The sequence below is a fragment of the Gigantopelta aegis genome, chromosome 1, assembly GCF_016097555.1.
Source record: "Gigantopelta aegis isolate Gae_Host chromosome 1, Gae_host_genome, whole genome shotgun sequence".
Taxonomy (NCBI): domain Eukaryota; kingdom Metazoa; phylum Mollusca; class Gastropoda; order Neomphalida; family Peltospiridae; genus Gigantopelta; species Gigantopelta aegis.
Genome location: NC_054699.1, coordinates 35,128,692 through 35,143,420, shown reverse-complemented (window position 1 = coordinate 35,143,420; position 14,729 = coordinate 35,128,692). Strand labels below are relative to the sequence as shown.

General features: G+C 36.6%; 1 protein-coding gene across 3 annotated transcripts in view; it reads left to right on the top strand.

Annotated features, from left to right (window-relative positions):
* Positions 1–14,729, top strand: part of LOC121374234 (arf-GAP domain and FG repeat-containing protein 1-like) — a 55,904-nt gene that overhangs the window by 30,408 nt on the left and 10,767 nt on the right. For 2 of the 3 annotated variants that reach the window (XM_041501252.1, XM_041501244.1), the window contains exons 5-7: positions 1,991–2,104; positions 5,348–5,710; positions 8,093–8,149. In XM_041501252.1, the coding sequence (XP_041357186.1) occupies positions 1,991–2,104; positions 5,348–5,710; positions 8,093–8,149 (534 nt within the window). The remainder of the gene's footprint in view (positions 1–1,990; positions 2,105–5,347; positions 5,711–8,092; positions 8,150–14,729) is intronic. The other variant, XM_041501260.1, reaches the window with a different exon arrangement.

Here is a 14,729-nt window from a genome sequence, read left to right as displayed (position 1 = left end):
ATGTGTAATACTAAAGAATATAAATGTACATGTAATTCATTTACTTCTAATTCATAGACATATTTACCAAACTATCAATAATTTATCACCATATTAGCAATTTATACTCTGTAAATTGGGACATTTCAGTGGCAGTTACATTTGGGAAGGGATCAATGATCAGTACCGTATAACACCTGGATAAATTCCTGCGTACATACAGGTACATCTACACGTAGCTCTTGAAAAATGACCTGCGATATTTTTGGGTAATGTTACCTGGTGATTTTGTTTTTCACCTGCTACGTCTAAAAATGGACTGATTTTGGCTTTTCGCAGGCTGCTATTTTGAATCCTGACATCAATATATCATACCGGCCTCGGTGGCGTCGTGGTTAGGCCATTGGTCAACAGGCTGGTAGGTACTGGGTTCGGATCCCAGTCGAGGCATGGGATTTTTAATCCAGATACCGACTCCAAACGTTGAGTGAGTGCTCCACAAGGCTCAATGGGTAGGTGTAAACCACTTGCACCGACCAGTGATCCATAACTTGTTCAACAAAGGCCATGGTTTGTGCTATCCTGCCTGTGGGAAGCGCAAATAAAAGATCCCTTGCTGCTAATCGGAAAGAGTAGCCCATGAAGTGGCGACTGCGGGTTTCCTCTCAAAATCTGTGTGGTCTGACGCCATATAACCGTAAATAAAATGTGTTGAGTGCGTCGTTAAATAAAACATTTTTTTCTTTCTTTTCAATATATCATAGCAATCATTTACCAACTTGGTAAAAATTACATGAACTGATTACGATTACCTAATATTTTGAAATATTGTCTCCTGCTATGGCAAGTGGAATTTTTATGTTACAGTGCTTTTGCCTTGTTACAAGTTTATAATGGTTGAATAAAATTTGTTTAGAAGTGTATATTATATAAAGCACTATTTGTGTGCATGTGTGGGTGCGGGTGCATGTGAGTGTGTGTGTGTGGTTTTTAACAAAAGGAAGTCACAAGTAAATTGCTTGTTTTAAAAATTAATTTTTAAGGGGGACAATTGGCAAAAATATATGTACATTGTAATTGGTTGGTACTGAATGACAAGTGAATAAAAAAAAAAATTGCATGAGATCCAATTTACAATGATGAGAAAAGCACCCATACTGTTACATAGCCTCCAATAAAATGAGTGGTTTCCAGTATTTTTCTGGTAGCATAGGCAGTGTTTAATTGTCTCCACACATGAGTTCTGCCATCAGTCACATGAAGAACAAAGCAACTTTCATCAGATCAGTGGATCTTCTGCCATGACGCTAGATTCCATCTTAGTCATTCTTGACACCATCCCGAACATAATGCTCTGTGTCATGGTGTCAGCAGAAGTCGTTTGATGAGCCTTCTGGATCATTATCCAGCTGTTTTTAGCCGATTTCTTAATGTTCCTGTAACCAGCTGGCTTTCAGGAACCTGCTGGAGGCAAAGGGAAGACGCCTAACCAATCTCTGTCTTCTCTAGCAGAGGTCTTATATGGTGTCCTGAGTGCCTTTTATCCTGGATGTCGTTGGTTAGTCGATGTTTCGTAATAAGGCGACTAACGGCAGTATGGTTATGACCCAGTTGTCGTCCTATTTCTGTACAAGACATTCCGACATTCTTGATGCCTATAATCTGCCACCTAGTAGCTTCAGAGAGTTTTTTACAAACCATTTAAAATAATTTAATGTGTAACATCGAAATAGACTTAAAGAAATCGGTGCAAAATAAGGTGTATCCAAAACTTGATAATAGCGCGTGTTGGGGGAAGCACCTTGCATGTGCAATTTGAGCAATTTTGTTGAGATCATGAACAAAGGTCTTAACAGTATAATGTTTGGAAAGGATCAGAATTTTTACAACTATCGATATTAATATTCTACATCCATAAGCAATATTTTGATAGCAATACATTTTAGTGGTACTGAATTAATTTCCCGGTGTGTACTAGTAATTCCTAACTCATGTATTGTCTTTGTTTTAGGTGGAGGTGGTGGGGATGGAGGATTCGCCGACTTTGCCAACTTCAACAGTCAACCTCCAACACAAGCAGCTCAACCATCGGCACCAGCGCCCTCTGCATTCCCCATCTCGACAGGTAACAATACTGCATATCCTGTTGTCTGTGTGTATTCCTCATCTAAACTGGTAACAATACTGCATATCCTGTTGTCTGTGTGTATTCCCCATCTCGACAGGTAACAATACTGCATATCCTGTTGTCTGTGTGCATTCCCCATCTCGACAGGTAACAATACTGCATATCCTGTTGTCTGTGTGTATTCCTTATCTAAACTGGTAACAATACTGCATATCCTGTTGTCTGTGTGTATTCCTCATCTAAACTGGTAACAATACTGCATATCCTGTTGTCTGTGTGTATTCCTCATCTAAACTGGTAACAATACTGCATATCCTGTTGTCTGTGTGTATTCCTTATCTAAACTGGTAACAATACTGCATATCCTGTTGTCTGTGTGTATTCCCCATCTCGACAGGTAACAATACTGCATATCCTGTTGTCTGTGTGTATTCCTTATCTAAACTGGTAACAATACTGCATATCCTGTTGTCTGTGTGTATTCCTCATCTAAACTGGTAACAATACTGCATATCCTGTTGTCTGTGTGTATTCCTTATCTAAACTGGTAACAATACTGCATATCCTGTTGTCTGTGTGTATTCCTTATCTAAACTGGTAACAATACTGCATATCCTGTTGTCTGTGTGTATTCCTCATCTAAACTGGTAACAATACTGCATATCCTGTTGTCTGTGTGTATTCCTCATCTAAACTGGTAACAATACTGCATATCCTGTTGTCTGTGTGTATTCCTTATCTAAACTGGTAACAATACTGCATATCCTGTTGTCTGTGTGTATTCCCCATCTCGACAGGTAACAATACTGCATATCCTGTTGTCTGTGTGTATTCCTTATCTAAACTGGTAACAATACTGCATATCCTGTTGTCTGTGTGTATTCCTCATCTAAACTGGTAACAATACTGCATATCCTGTTGTCTGTGTGTATTCCCCATCTAAACTGGTAACAATACTGCATATCCTGTTGTCTGTGTGTATTCCCCATCTAAACTGGTAACAATACTGCATATCCTGTTGTCTGTGTGTATTCCCCATCTAAACTGGTAACAATACTGCATATCCTGTTGTCTGTGTGTATTCCTCATCTAAACTGGTAACAATACTGCATATCCTGTTGTCTGTGTGTATTCCCCATCTCGACAGGTAACAATACTGCATATCCTGTTGTCTGTGTGTATTCCTTATCTAAACTGGTAACAATACTGCATATCCTGTTGTCTGTGTCAATACTGCATATACTGTTGTCTGTGTGTGTGTGTATTCCCCATCTAGACTGGTAACAATATGACATATCCTGTTGTCTGTGTGTGTGTGTGTATTCCCCATCTAGACTGGTAACAATACTGCATATACTGTTGTCTGTGTGTGTGTGTATTCCCCATCTAGACTGGTAACAATATGACATATCCTGTTGTTTGTGTGTATTCCCCATCTAGACTGGTAACAATATGACATATCCTGTTGTCTGTGTGTGTGTGTGTGTATTCCCCATCTAGACTGGTAACAATACTGCATATACTGTTGTCTGTGTGTGTGTGTGTATTCCCCATCTAGACTGGTAACAATACTGCATATACTGTTGTCTGTGTGTGTGTGTGTATTCCCCATCTAGACTGGTAACAATATGACATATCCTGTTGTTTGTGTGTATTCCCCATCTAGACTGGTAACAATATGACATATCCTGTTGTCTGTGTGTGTGTGTGTGTGTATTCCCCATCTAGACTGGTAACAATATGACATATCCTGTTGTTTGTGTGTGTGTGTATTCCCCATCTAGAAAAACTGGTAACAATACTGCATATACTGTTGTCTGTGTGTGTGTGTATTCCCTATCTCGACTGGTAACAATACTGCATATCCTGCTGTCTTCAGTCCCTGTATGTGTGTGAGTGTGAGTGGAATGTGGGTGTATTCCCCATCTCGACTGGTAACAGAATTGCATGTTATCATGTTATGTATCATAGAAAGACTGGTAACAGAATTGTATGTTATCATGTTATGTATCATAAAAAGAAGAATTAAAGGACAAAATCTTGACTAGAAAACAATTTTTTTTTTTTTACGATTTTACCACGCCACGATTGGGTGTGTTGGGTCTGGAATAGCCCATAAAAACATGTCATGTGAATCGAGTTCTGTGATTGGCCGAAATCCATCAAAGTGCAAGCTGATAAATATATGAAAAAAAAACCCACCATTTGAAATTGCAGTACGCAAATTGAAAAATGTTGCATTGAATTGTGGCCGTAAAGCTAGCTTCTGTGTGTGCATGGTGAGTTAATGTCCTCATTATTGTAGCATTCCATTGAGTCATTCACAGTCGGTCAAAGAACGATCCCCATTGGTGGGCCCATTGGGCTATTTCTCATTCCAGTCAGTGCACCACAACTGGTATATCAAAGGCTGTGGTATGTGCTATCCTGTTTGGGATTGTGTTTTTAAAAGCTCCCTTGCTACTAATGGAAAAAATGTAGCGGGTTTCCTTTCTAAAGCTATTATGTCAGAATTACCAAATGTTTGACATCCAATAGCCGATGATTAATAAATCAATGTGCTCTAGTGGTGTCATTAAACAAAACAAACTTAACTCTTAAGACTATTATGTCAGGCTTACCAAATGTTTGTGTTCCACTAACTGTCCTGATGATTTGTAGATCAGTGTGCTCTAGTGGTGTCGTTAAACAAAACAAACTTAACTCTTAAGACTATAATGTCAGGCTTACCAAATGTTTGTGTTCCACTAACTGTCCTGATGATTTGTAGATCAGTGTGCTCTAGTGGGTCGTTAAACAAAACCAAACTCTTGACTATTATGTCAGGCTTACCAAATGTTTGTGTTCCACTAACTGTCCTGATGATTTGTAGATCAGTGTGCTCTAGTGGTGTCGTTAAACAAAACAAACTTAACTCTTAAGACTATTATGTCAGGCGTACCAAATGTCTGTGTTCCACTAACTGTCCTGATGATTTGTAGATCAGTGTGCTCTAGTGGTGTCGTTAAACAAAACAAACTTAACTCTTAAGACTATTATGTCAGGCTTACCAAATGTTTGTGTTCCACTAACTGTCCTGATGATTTGTAGATCAGTGTGCACTGGTGGTGTTGTTAAACAAAACAACTCTTAAGACTTATGTCGGCCTTACCAAATGTTTGTGTTCCAATAACTGACCTGATGAGTTGTAAATCAGTGTGCTCTGGTGGTGTCGTTAAACAAACATTCCTTTTCTTTTAGCTCCTCTTCAGCCCATGGGAAGTGGTGCAGGAATTTCCTCTGCCCCGGCGCCCGTACAGACTCCTACATTCCCTGGTACATCAGCAGGCGACAAGTATGCTGCCCTTGCCGAACTCTTCGATATTTCTAGTAGTCCAACTGTTAGCACTCCAGTTACTCAAGTTCAGTGGAGCGGAACGGGGTCAAATGCTAGTGATGGCACAATCAACTGGAGTGGCACTACAACAAATGGTACTGGCGGGGGTTCTATTAATTGGAGTGGCGGAGGAGTGCCAGCCAGCAGTGGGAGTTCGTCTGTAGGATGGAACAGCCAGTCTGTCACACAAACGACCAGTACAGCAGGTTTTAGCAGTGCAACTACAGGTGGGTCATATTCTAAGTCTGTTTAGCAAAACAAATTGTTATATTAGATGTAATGTTCCAAATGTTAAATTGTAGAGACTTTCTATTGTGCTTTTGTTTACCTTTTTGTTTCTTCTATTTTAAAAATCGTTTACCTGGTTGGCCATTTTCAACTATTTGTTAGCTCCAGAATTAGTCTTTTATTTTAATATTTGTTGAATTAAGTTTTTCCTTCTTTTTATTTTCACTTGGCATTAATGCCATACATTCTTAACCAGCTGGTAATGCTGTTTATGACACCGCAGAGAAATGTGTGTTTAGTTTACTGTTTGTTTCAGTCATTCTCTTTCTAAAAATTATATCCAGTTACTGCAGTTCTTTTATTTGCATCATATGGGTTTTTAATGTTTATTTGTGTGTGCACAATTTTTATATTAACCTTCTGACTACTGCAGGAGAGATATCTCGCCCGACGTCACGTCAGTCGTTGTACTGTACACTGTATACAGTGCATTCCCCAATTCATATTTCCCGCCGTTTTGCACACGACACTCACCGGAAACGGAAATATAATTAAAGAAAAAAGATTTTTTTTCAAAATGGTGGTTTTTGTTTTGATTTTTTCAATTGAAAATACCTTGAAATTTTGAGTTCAAAAAGTGGTTTTCGGCAAGTATTTTCGCTTGACAACAATGGCGGCACGTCGCGGTAATTTTCAGGGATCGATAGCTGATTGTAACAGCTAATTTGATAATAAATTTGATCGTTTTACCAACAACGAAAATTACCAAATATTGCAATATGAATCGTAGTTCGGGTTTTAAAAAAAATTCTGGTCAGAAAACCACTGCTATCGGGAATAATGGACATAAATACTGGACAGCTGGCCACAAATGGCCGTAAGTATACGCAACTTTTTAGATTTTTTGCCTAATTTTAATCACCATTAGCCGATCTAAAATAATAAAAATTACAAAAAAAGACACGAAAATAATACTTACCGATTCATATATGATCTTTATTTCATGTATTTATGAAACATTTAAGTGAATATATGTGAGTAAAAATTATAAACTTGTACCCACTCAACGTGGTTTTTGTTAACAATTAATCCAGTAGTCTAAAGGTTAAACATGGAGTCTGGTATTAGCAAACATCACATCAGAGTCTTTAATGTTCACACTTGTAGAATTTGAGTGAAACGATCTCCCATAATATATTGACACTTAGAACTTTATCATTGTACCAGAGTTTATGCAAGACTGGCAAAACAGGGAGAAGTCACTTTTCTCTCCAATTGATTTACAGATAACTGAGGAGATTTAGGGAGAAAAACATTCATTTTGTTGATATACATTGTATCAACACTAAATGTAAATATGTTTTATATAATTAATATACATGTATATAGTCGGTACTATTGGTTAATTGACTAACCCAGTTAATTGCATATGATTGAGCTGCACAGACGGTATGCAAATAAGTGGGGTTGACTATTATATATATATGTGTATATATTAAAACAAATTCAATTAACTGAATGCATATATAAATTATTAACAATACTTGGTAGCCGTTTTTTTTTGTGGTGATCATATTACCGATAATGTGTCTGTATGGAACTTAAATTTCTCACTTCAAAATTGTGCATAAAGAAAACGATTGGTGATCGTCCCCACCTACCCCGTGAAAAAGGTTCCACCCCTCCAAGTTTTTATATTTTAAAAATGAAAACAACAACATTCAATTTTGACAGTGCCGCTTTCACCCATTCCAGTTGGCAGGACTGGCAACTTACGTGTAGATGGCAACTCTGATTAAGTGTCAGGTGCTGCCACCTAGGCGTATTTAAAGGTCTTTTGTTTAAGTGGGGCGGGATTTAGCTCAGTCAGCTGAGTGCTCACCAACCAGTGCACCACAACTGGTCAAAGGCTGTGGTGTGTGCTTTCCTGTCTGTGTGAAAGTGCATATAAAAGGTCCCTTGCTGCTAATGGAAAAATGTAGCAGGTTTCCTCTGTTAATTACATGTATATGTACGAGTCAAAATTACCAAATGTTTAACATCCAGTAGCTGATGATTAATAAATCAATATGCTTTAAACAAAACAGACTTAATTTTTTAATTTAAGTATTAAATGTTTCTATCTTTTAACATCTTTTCCTAGTTCTGTATATTCAACTTGAACTTCAACTTTAACTCTCCCCCCCCCCCCCCCCCAAAACCCCCAAAACATACAAACCCACCCATCTCCCCGAATTTGTAGAACAAAAAAGAACGACTGATGACTTTTTTTCTAATTATAATTAGATGGAAACCCCTATGGTTGTGGGAACTTAGGTTAACATTTTCTTTAGTGATTGTTGTTTGGTCTTCTCACTGATGTTTGTCTATTGTAATGTCAGATGTTCAGAAAACAACAAGTCGATTAGGATCACCAGGAAACCCTTTTCTGTGCAGTGGTAATCTTTGAATATCTGCATGCACAATGTTATCTTTGATTTTCTTTCTTTTGTCGTCTTTGCGGTGACAATTTGCTACTCTTGAATATGTCAGCTTTCTTGCAATTTCTATCTTTGTTATGTTTTTGTTTTTGTGTGGGGTTTTTTGTATTGCCAGTTTTATCATTTTAACCTTTTCAGTATGTAATTTCAATAACTAACTATAGTACAAATGTATATTTTACAGCAATATAGCATCATGATTTTATGTTGGAGATGATTTTATTCCATTCCTCTTATCTAAATCTGTGCAATTTTGTTTTCAGTTTTAATTAACTGACAGTGTATATTAATCATGAATTTTACAAAACAAATTTCCTTTATAAATTTAATGAAACATTTTTTTTTTTTTTTTTTTTTTTTTTTTTAACTAACAGTGACATTAAAATCTACAGGTATAAGTGAAATTAAAACACAATACTACATTTAAATCATATTTATGGTAGGTTAGACATGCAGCTGAGTGGCATTTGTGTTTTTATTTTATATGTAAGTCTGTTTATTTAAATACAGTGGACTCTGTCCAAACCGGACTCACTTAGTACCGTCGAAAAAATCTGGTTTACATAGAGGACCGGTTTAGACAGAATTCATCCAGAGTTATGAATCAACAACGACTTTTGATCCCATGGATGGTTGGCGAACACAATCATACAAGCCAGACTTGCAATCGATTATTTCAGACATATAAAATATACCTAAAGGGACATTCCTGAGTTTGCTGCAATTTTTAAGATGTTATCCACTAACAGAGACTTTTTAACGATTGTAATTACATATCAAATATATTTTTCTGCATAAAATATTAGTGGCTGCATATTAAATGTGTTTCTGATCGTTCTAATATTTGTACTAGGTTAATTTTCATTTTATTTCCTAAAACATTTATTCGTACGTACGAAATTATTTGAATACAAAATTCAGAACTAACGGCCTACCGCAATAAGAGTAAACTTCACACGAATGTGATTACATTTTGTATTTGATCTTGCGACAGCGTCCTGATTACTTGGCAATTGACGATCGTTGTTCAACTAATTAAACAGCCCATCGTTCGGGTTCGGTTAAATTATTTACATGCTTATATGCCACTAGAGCTTCAAGCATGTCTGCCCCGGGACCGAGTCCTGGATAGCCAGGGGTCTGATCCGGGCCAGAAAGCCAGTCGTTCAGTCAAATCCCAATCCGGTGTAGACAGAGGTAATTAATGCATGAATGGTTCTTTCGTTCTTGATTTTTGATCCGGAGTCCGGAGTAGACAGAGTACGGATTAGGCAGAGATTTATACCTAAGAGATAAACGGTAGCTGGACAGGGCTTTAGAAATGGACTGGTTTATGCAGAGATCTGGATTACACAGAATCCGGTTTAGACAGAGTCCACTGTATTAAAGTATGGCAAGCAGAATTTGACTGCGTCAGGAACTGTAATGGTCAGTAACAGTCCTTGGGCCAGACCCTGAAAGTTAAGGAATTGGTATCACCTGGGGGGGGGGGCAAACTCCCATGGTGTTTTTTTAATAGCCTGTAGTTAAAGTTTGTTTTGTATAATGACACCACTAGAGCACATTGATTTATTAATCATCAGCTATTGGATGTCAAACATTTGGTAAGTTCGACATATAGTCTTAGAAAGAAAACACGCTACATTTTTCCATTAGTAGCAAGGAATCTTATATATGCACCATCTCACAGACAGGATAGCACATACCATGACCTTTGATATACCAGTCATGTTGCACTGGTTGGAATGAGAAATAGCTCAAAGGGCCCACTGACTTAACCACTGAGCTACGTCCCGCCCCGCCTGTGGTTAATAAATTAATGTGACACACTTTTGTAAGGAGTACATGTAGCTGTTTGTTAGATATCACTCCGTAGACATGAGACAAGGACAGATTCGTGTACATGTGACACACTTTTGTAAGGAGTACATGTAGCTGTTTGTTAGATATCACTCCGTAGACATGAGACAAGGACAGATTCGTGTACATGTGACACACTTTTGTAAGGAGTACATGTAGCTGTTTGTTAGATATCACTCCGTAGACATGAGACAAGGACAGATTCTTGTACATGTGACACACTTTTGTAAGGAGTACATGTAGCTGTTTGTTAGATATCACTCCGTAGACATGAGACAAGGACAGATTCTTGTACATGTGACACACTTTTGTAAGGAGTACATGTAGCTGTTTGTTAGATATCACTCCGTAGACATGAGACAAGGACAGATTCTTGTACATGTGACACACTTGTGTAAGGAGTACATGTAGCTGTTTGTTAGATATCACTCCGTAGACATGAGACAAGGACAGATTCGTGTACATGTGACACACTTTTGTAAGGAGTACATGTAGCTGTTTGCTAGATATCACTCCGTAGACATGAGACAAGGACAGATTCTTGTACATGTGACACACTTTGTAAGGAGTACATGTAGCTGTTTGTTAGATATCACTCCGTAGACATGAGACGAGGACAGATTCTTGTACATGTGACACACTTTTGTAAGGAGTACATGTAGCTGTTTGTTAGATATCACTCCGTAGACATGAGACAAGGACAGATTCTTGTACATGTGACACACTTTTGTAAGGAGTACATGTAGCTGTTTGTTAGATATCACTCCGTAGACATGAGACAAGGACAGATTCTTGTACATGTGACACACTTTTGTGAGGAGTACATGTAGCTGTTTGCTAGATATCACTCCGTAGACATGAGACAAGGACAGATTCTTGTACATGTGACACACTTTTGTGAGGAGTACATGTAGCTGTTTGCTAGATATCACTCCGTAGACATGAGACAAGCAGACCTATCAACCCTCCCGGATTTTGCGCGGGAGTCTCCCGGTATTTGATCAAATCTCCCTATGCCTGTGCGGGATACAGTTTCTCCTGTTAAATGACATTTTTGTAAGCATAAAAAAAATTCGATCCTCTTTTGTCAAAATAACAGAAGGGAAGTAACTGCCTTTTTTTCTCATTCGGAAAATGTTGACTACTTTCGGTTTCTGAGAATGTAACAGGCCGAATTGTCCCGACTGTTTAACCTTTGCCAAAATGAGAATTGTGGGATAGCCTATTTATATTGTTAAAAAAGCACATGGAGTTTATAAAATGACGTGTTATTATAATGTTTGTTGTCATCGTAATGGCTACGAAGCGTGTTGCCACTAATTCAACAGGCTGTGTATTGACATTTAGTGTTGCCATATAAAAAAAAAAAACTATCCAATTTAGTTCTAATAACACCTCTGAATTGTAAAATGTCTTCCCACTGGATTACATAATGCAACTATGACAAATCTGAACTGCCAGACTCCCGAGTTGACAGCGATACACACGATGCATGTTAAAATCACATGTCACAGCAAGACAACGAAAAGACCAATTAACTGTATAAACATACTTGTGTCAGTTAATTTTGTATGTTTGTGCAGTAAAATGTTGGTTATAAGGGTACACTTCAAGAAATTATTTTTGTACAATTAAAAAATGTTGTGTTTGACATTGACATAAAGTTACTCACGGAAATGGGTATAATTCCAGTATATTTCACACGATGTCCGTAATGAGGTTTTACTTATGATTAATGAAAATACAAGGTTTATTGCATCATTATAATGATTTTAAATAAGTACCACGCCACCGTTCCTCATTATAGTAAAAACTGAATATTAATTTATAAGATTTATATAAATTTGTCTTTGGTACTTAGGTACACTAACCACAAATGATAATGTAACGCAACCTGTAAGGCTGTAAGTGTATACCTGTAAATGTACTAATTAAAATTTTTATTTCTTGTTCATGTTCTTAACATTTTTGGATAATTGTTTTTTGTTGTTTTTTAAATATGTATTAAATCATAATAATATTTAAACTTAAAAAAAAAAAAATTTTTTTTTTTAATGCCAAGATCAAAGGTTAAGAATATATATGACATTATAAAGTATTCATATAACTTACTGTAATAATATTTTGGGTTAAATTGTGTGAATTTAAAAAATCTCCTGCTTTTTGACAAAATCTCCTGCTTTTTCAACACACACCTCCTGCTTTCTCTTGACTAAAGGTTGACATGTCTGGAGACAAGGACAGATTCTTGTACATATGTGACACACTTTTGTGAGGAGTACATGTAGCTGTTTGCATTAGGAAAAATGTAGCGGGTTTCCCCTGAGAATTACCAAATGTTTGACATCCAATAGCCGATAATTAATTAGTCAATGTGCTCAGGTGGTGTTGTTAAACAAAACAAACTTTAACTTTTTGTACATGTACAATGTATGTAGTTCCACACGTGTAGGACAAAGCCAAAGGCTTTGTAAATTCGTCCGTCATGTCCAAAACCTTGGTTTTCACATGGAACAAGTTTGATTTTTAAAACATTCTGAGAATGCCTAATGCAAAGCATTGGCTATCGGATGTCAAACATATATTTCCATTAGTAGCAATGGATCTATTATATGCACCATCTCACAGACAGGATAGCACATACCACAGCCTTTGATATACCAGTTGTGGTGCACTGGCTGGAACAAGAAATAGCCCAATGGGCCCACCGACAGAAATCAATCCCAAACCAACCACGCATCAAGAGAGCGCTTTACTTCTGGGCTGTGTCCTGCCCTAGAAAAGAATCTAATAATAATAATATCATACTTATTAATTATTGACCAACATTGAGGGCAATATTAGGTTTTATGGACCGAAGAAATTTCTTTGATCCATAAAACCTTATATTGGCCGAAATAAGATCAATAATTGTTTTATTACAAAATAAAATCCATAAACTTGTACATTAGTCATTACTGCTGTATTTATCAGAATCGAAATACGCTAATTCTTATAAATTCCTGCAAAATGCATTCTAACTGATGAGATTTAAATACATCACGTAATCATATGTCATCGTATGGCAATCAGAGAAATGCGGAAATAAACAGTTCAAACATTACCAAGACAAAAATTAAGTTAGAGACACTTAAAATCATATTTAATTAATAACAAAATAAAAAACAAAATGTAATAAATCTGAACATACATTTAAATTAAACAGTTACTGATTACCTCCAAATGCATTTTTTATATGTAACATAAAATCCAGGGAGTGCTGAATCCAACTGCGTTTTGATGCATCATGTATGTTTCCAAATCTGCAAGATGTTCCTTACAAAATTTGACAAGCACTGACCTTGTCTTTGTGGTATTTTCGGAATTAAAGTCAGTGTGAATAAACTCATTGTGAATAAATATGTTATCTGTTTGTTGAAGGAAGTGTTTTGTCAAAAGTTTGTGATTGTTTACGTTAGAATTGGCAGTTGATGTTGCATTACATTACCTACTCATTAATTGGATAGAATTTTGTCTCATCTTTATTTTCATTGGTTAAATTTCCCAGGGCAATATCACTTTTGATCAGACCAGTGGGACCGTCTTAGGGCAATATCACTATTTATGGAAGGTCATATGACTGGTTTTTGACCAATAAGAATACAGATATATTTTCATATGTAATGTGTGGTATTCCCTGTGCTGAAGCTGACATCCTGTGAAGGTTAAGCACCCATGTACATCCATTGCATGGTTTGTGCATGTGTGCATGCATGTGCAAATGTTTTTAATCATGCAATGTAATTTAAATCTTACATTTACATGTATCAGATTCTCCCCACCATGCAAAAATAAATAAATAAATATATAAAATAAAAACAATTATAAGACAAAAAAAAAAAAAAAAAAAAAAATCTATCCCCCTTTATTGATTAATTTGCTGCCAAGATAATACTATTTTGCACCTGATATATGGGTATAAATTTGTGGTAAAAGTTACAAGTATGCAGGTCGAAAATTGAATAATGACAATCAAAATGTTATGTATTTAGAGTGGTTCATGTCTGGTGTTGAGCAAGCATCACTGTATCCCAGCGATGACACTTGTTTGTCAGATAACACATGTTGGTCAACTGACACATGTTGGTCAAATAACATCTCTTGGTCAAATAACATCTGTTGGTCAAATAACATCTGTTGGTCAAATAACACATGTTGATCAAATGACACCTGTTGGTCAAATGACACCATGTTAGTCAAATGGCACCTGTTAGATAAATGACACTCGTCTAAAGCAGGTAGCCTGTCAGATTACTGGCAGTTTTCACTTAATTTCACTGGAAAGGCTCTCATACTAAGATTACTTCAAGATGTTTTCAAGTTGTGTTCAGATGAGATGACAAAGCTACCATTGAAGTTTTTTTTCTGAAAAATGATTGGGAGCAAACAAATATTGAAGGAATTGTTTTGTATAGAAAACATTGAAAGATTAGTTCTGTAGACAATTAAAGACACTGGGTTAAAAAGACTGAGGTCAGTGTGTTGACAGGCCCGGGGACACAAACTGATCATATTTTAATATAAAATTAGGTAACCTAAAAGTCGAATCAGAATTCTGGCATTACAGTACCCCAGTATACTATTTCCATTCTGTCACTATTTAAAAGACATTTGATTTGCATACTTGAAATTTGTACCA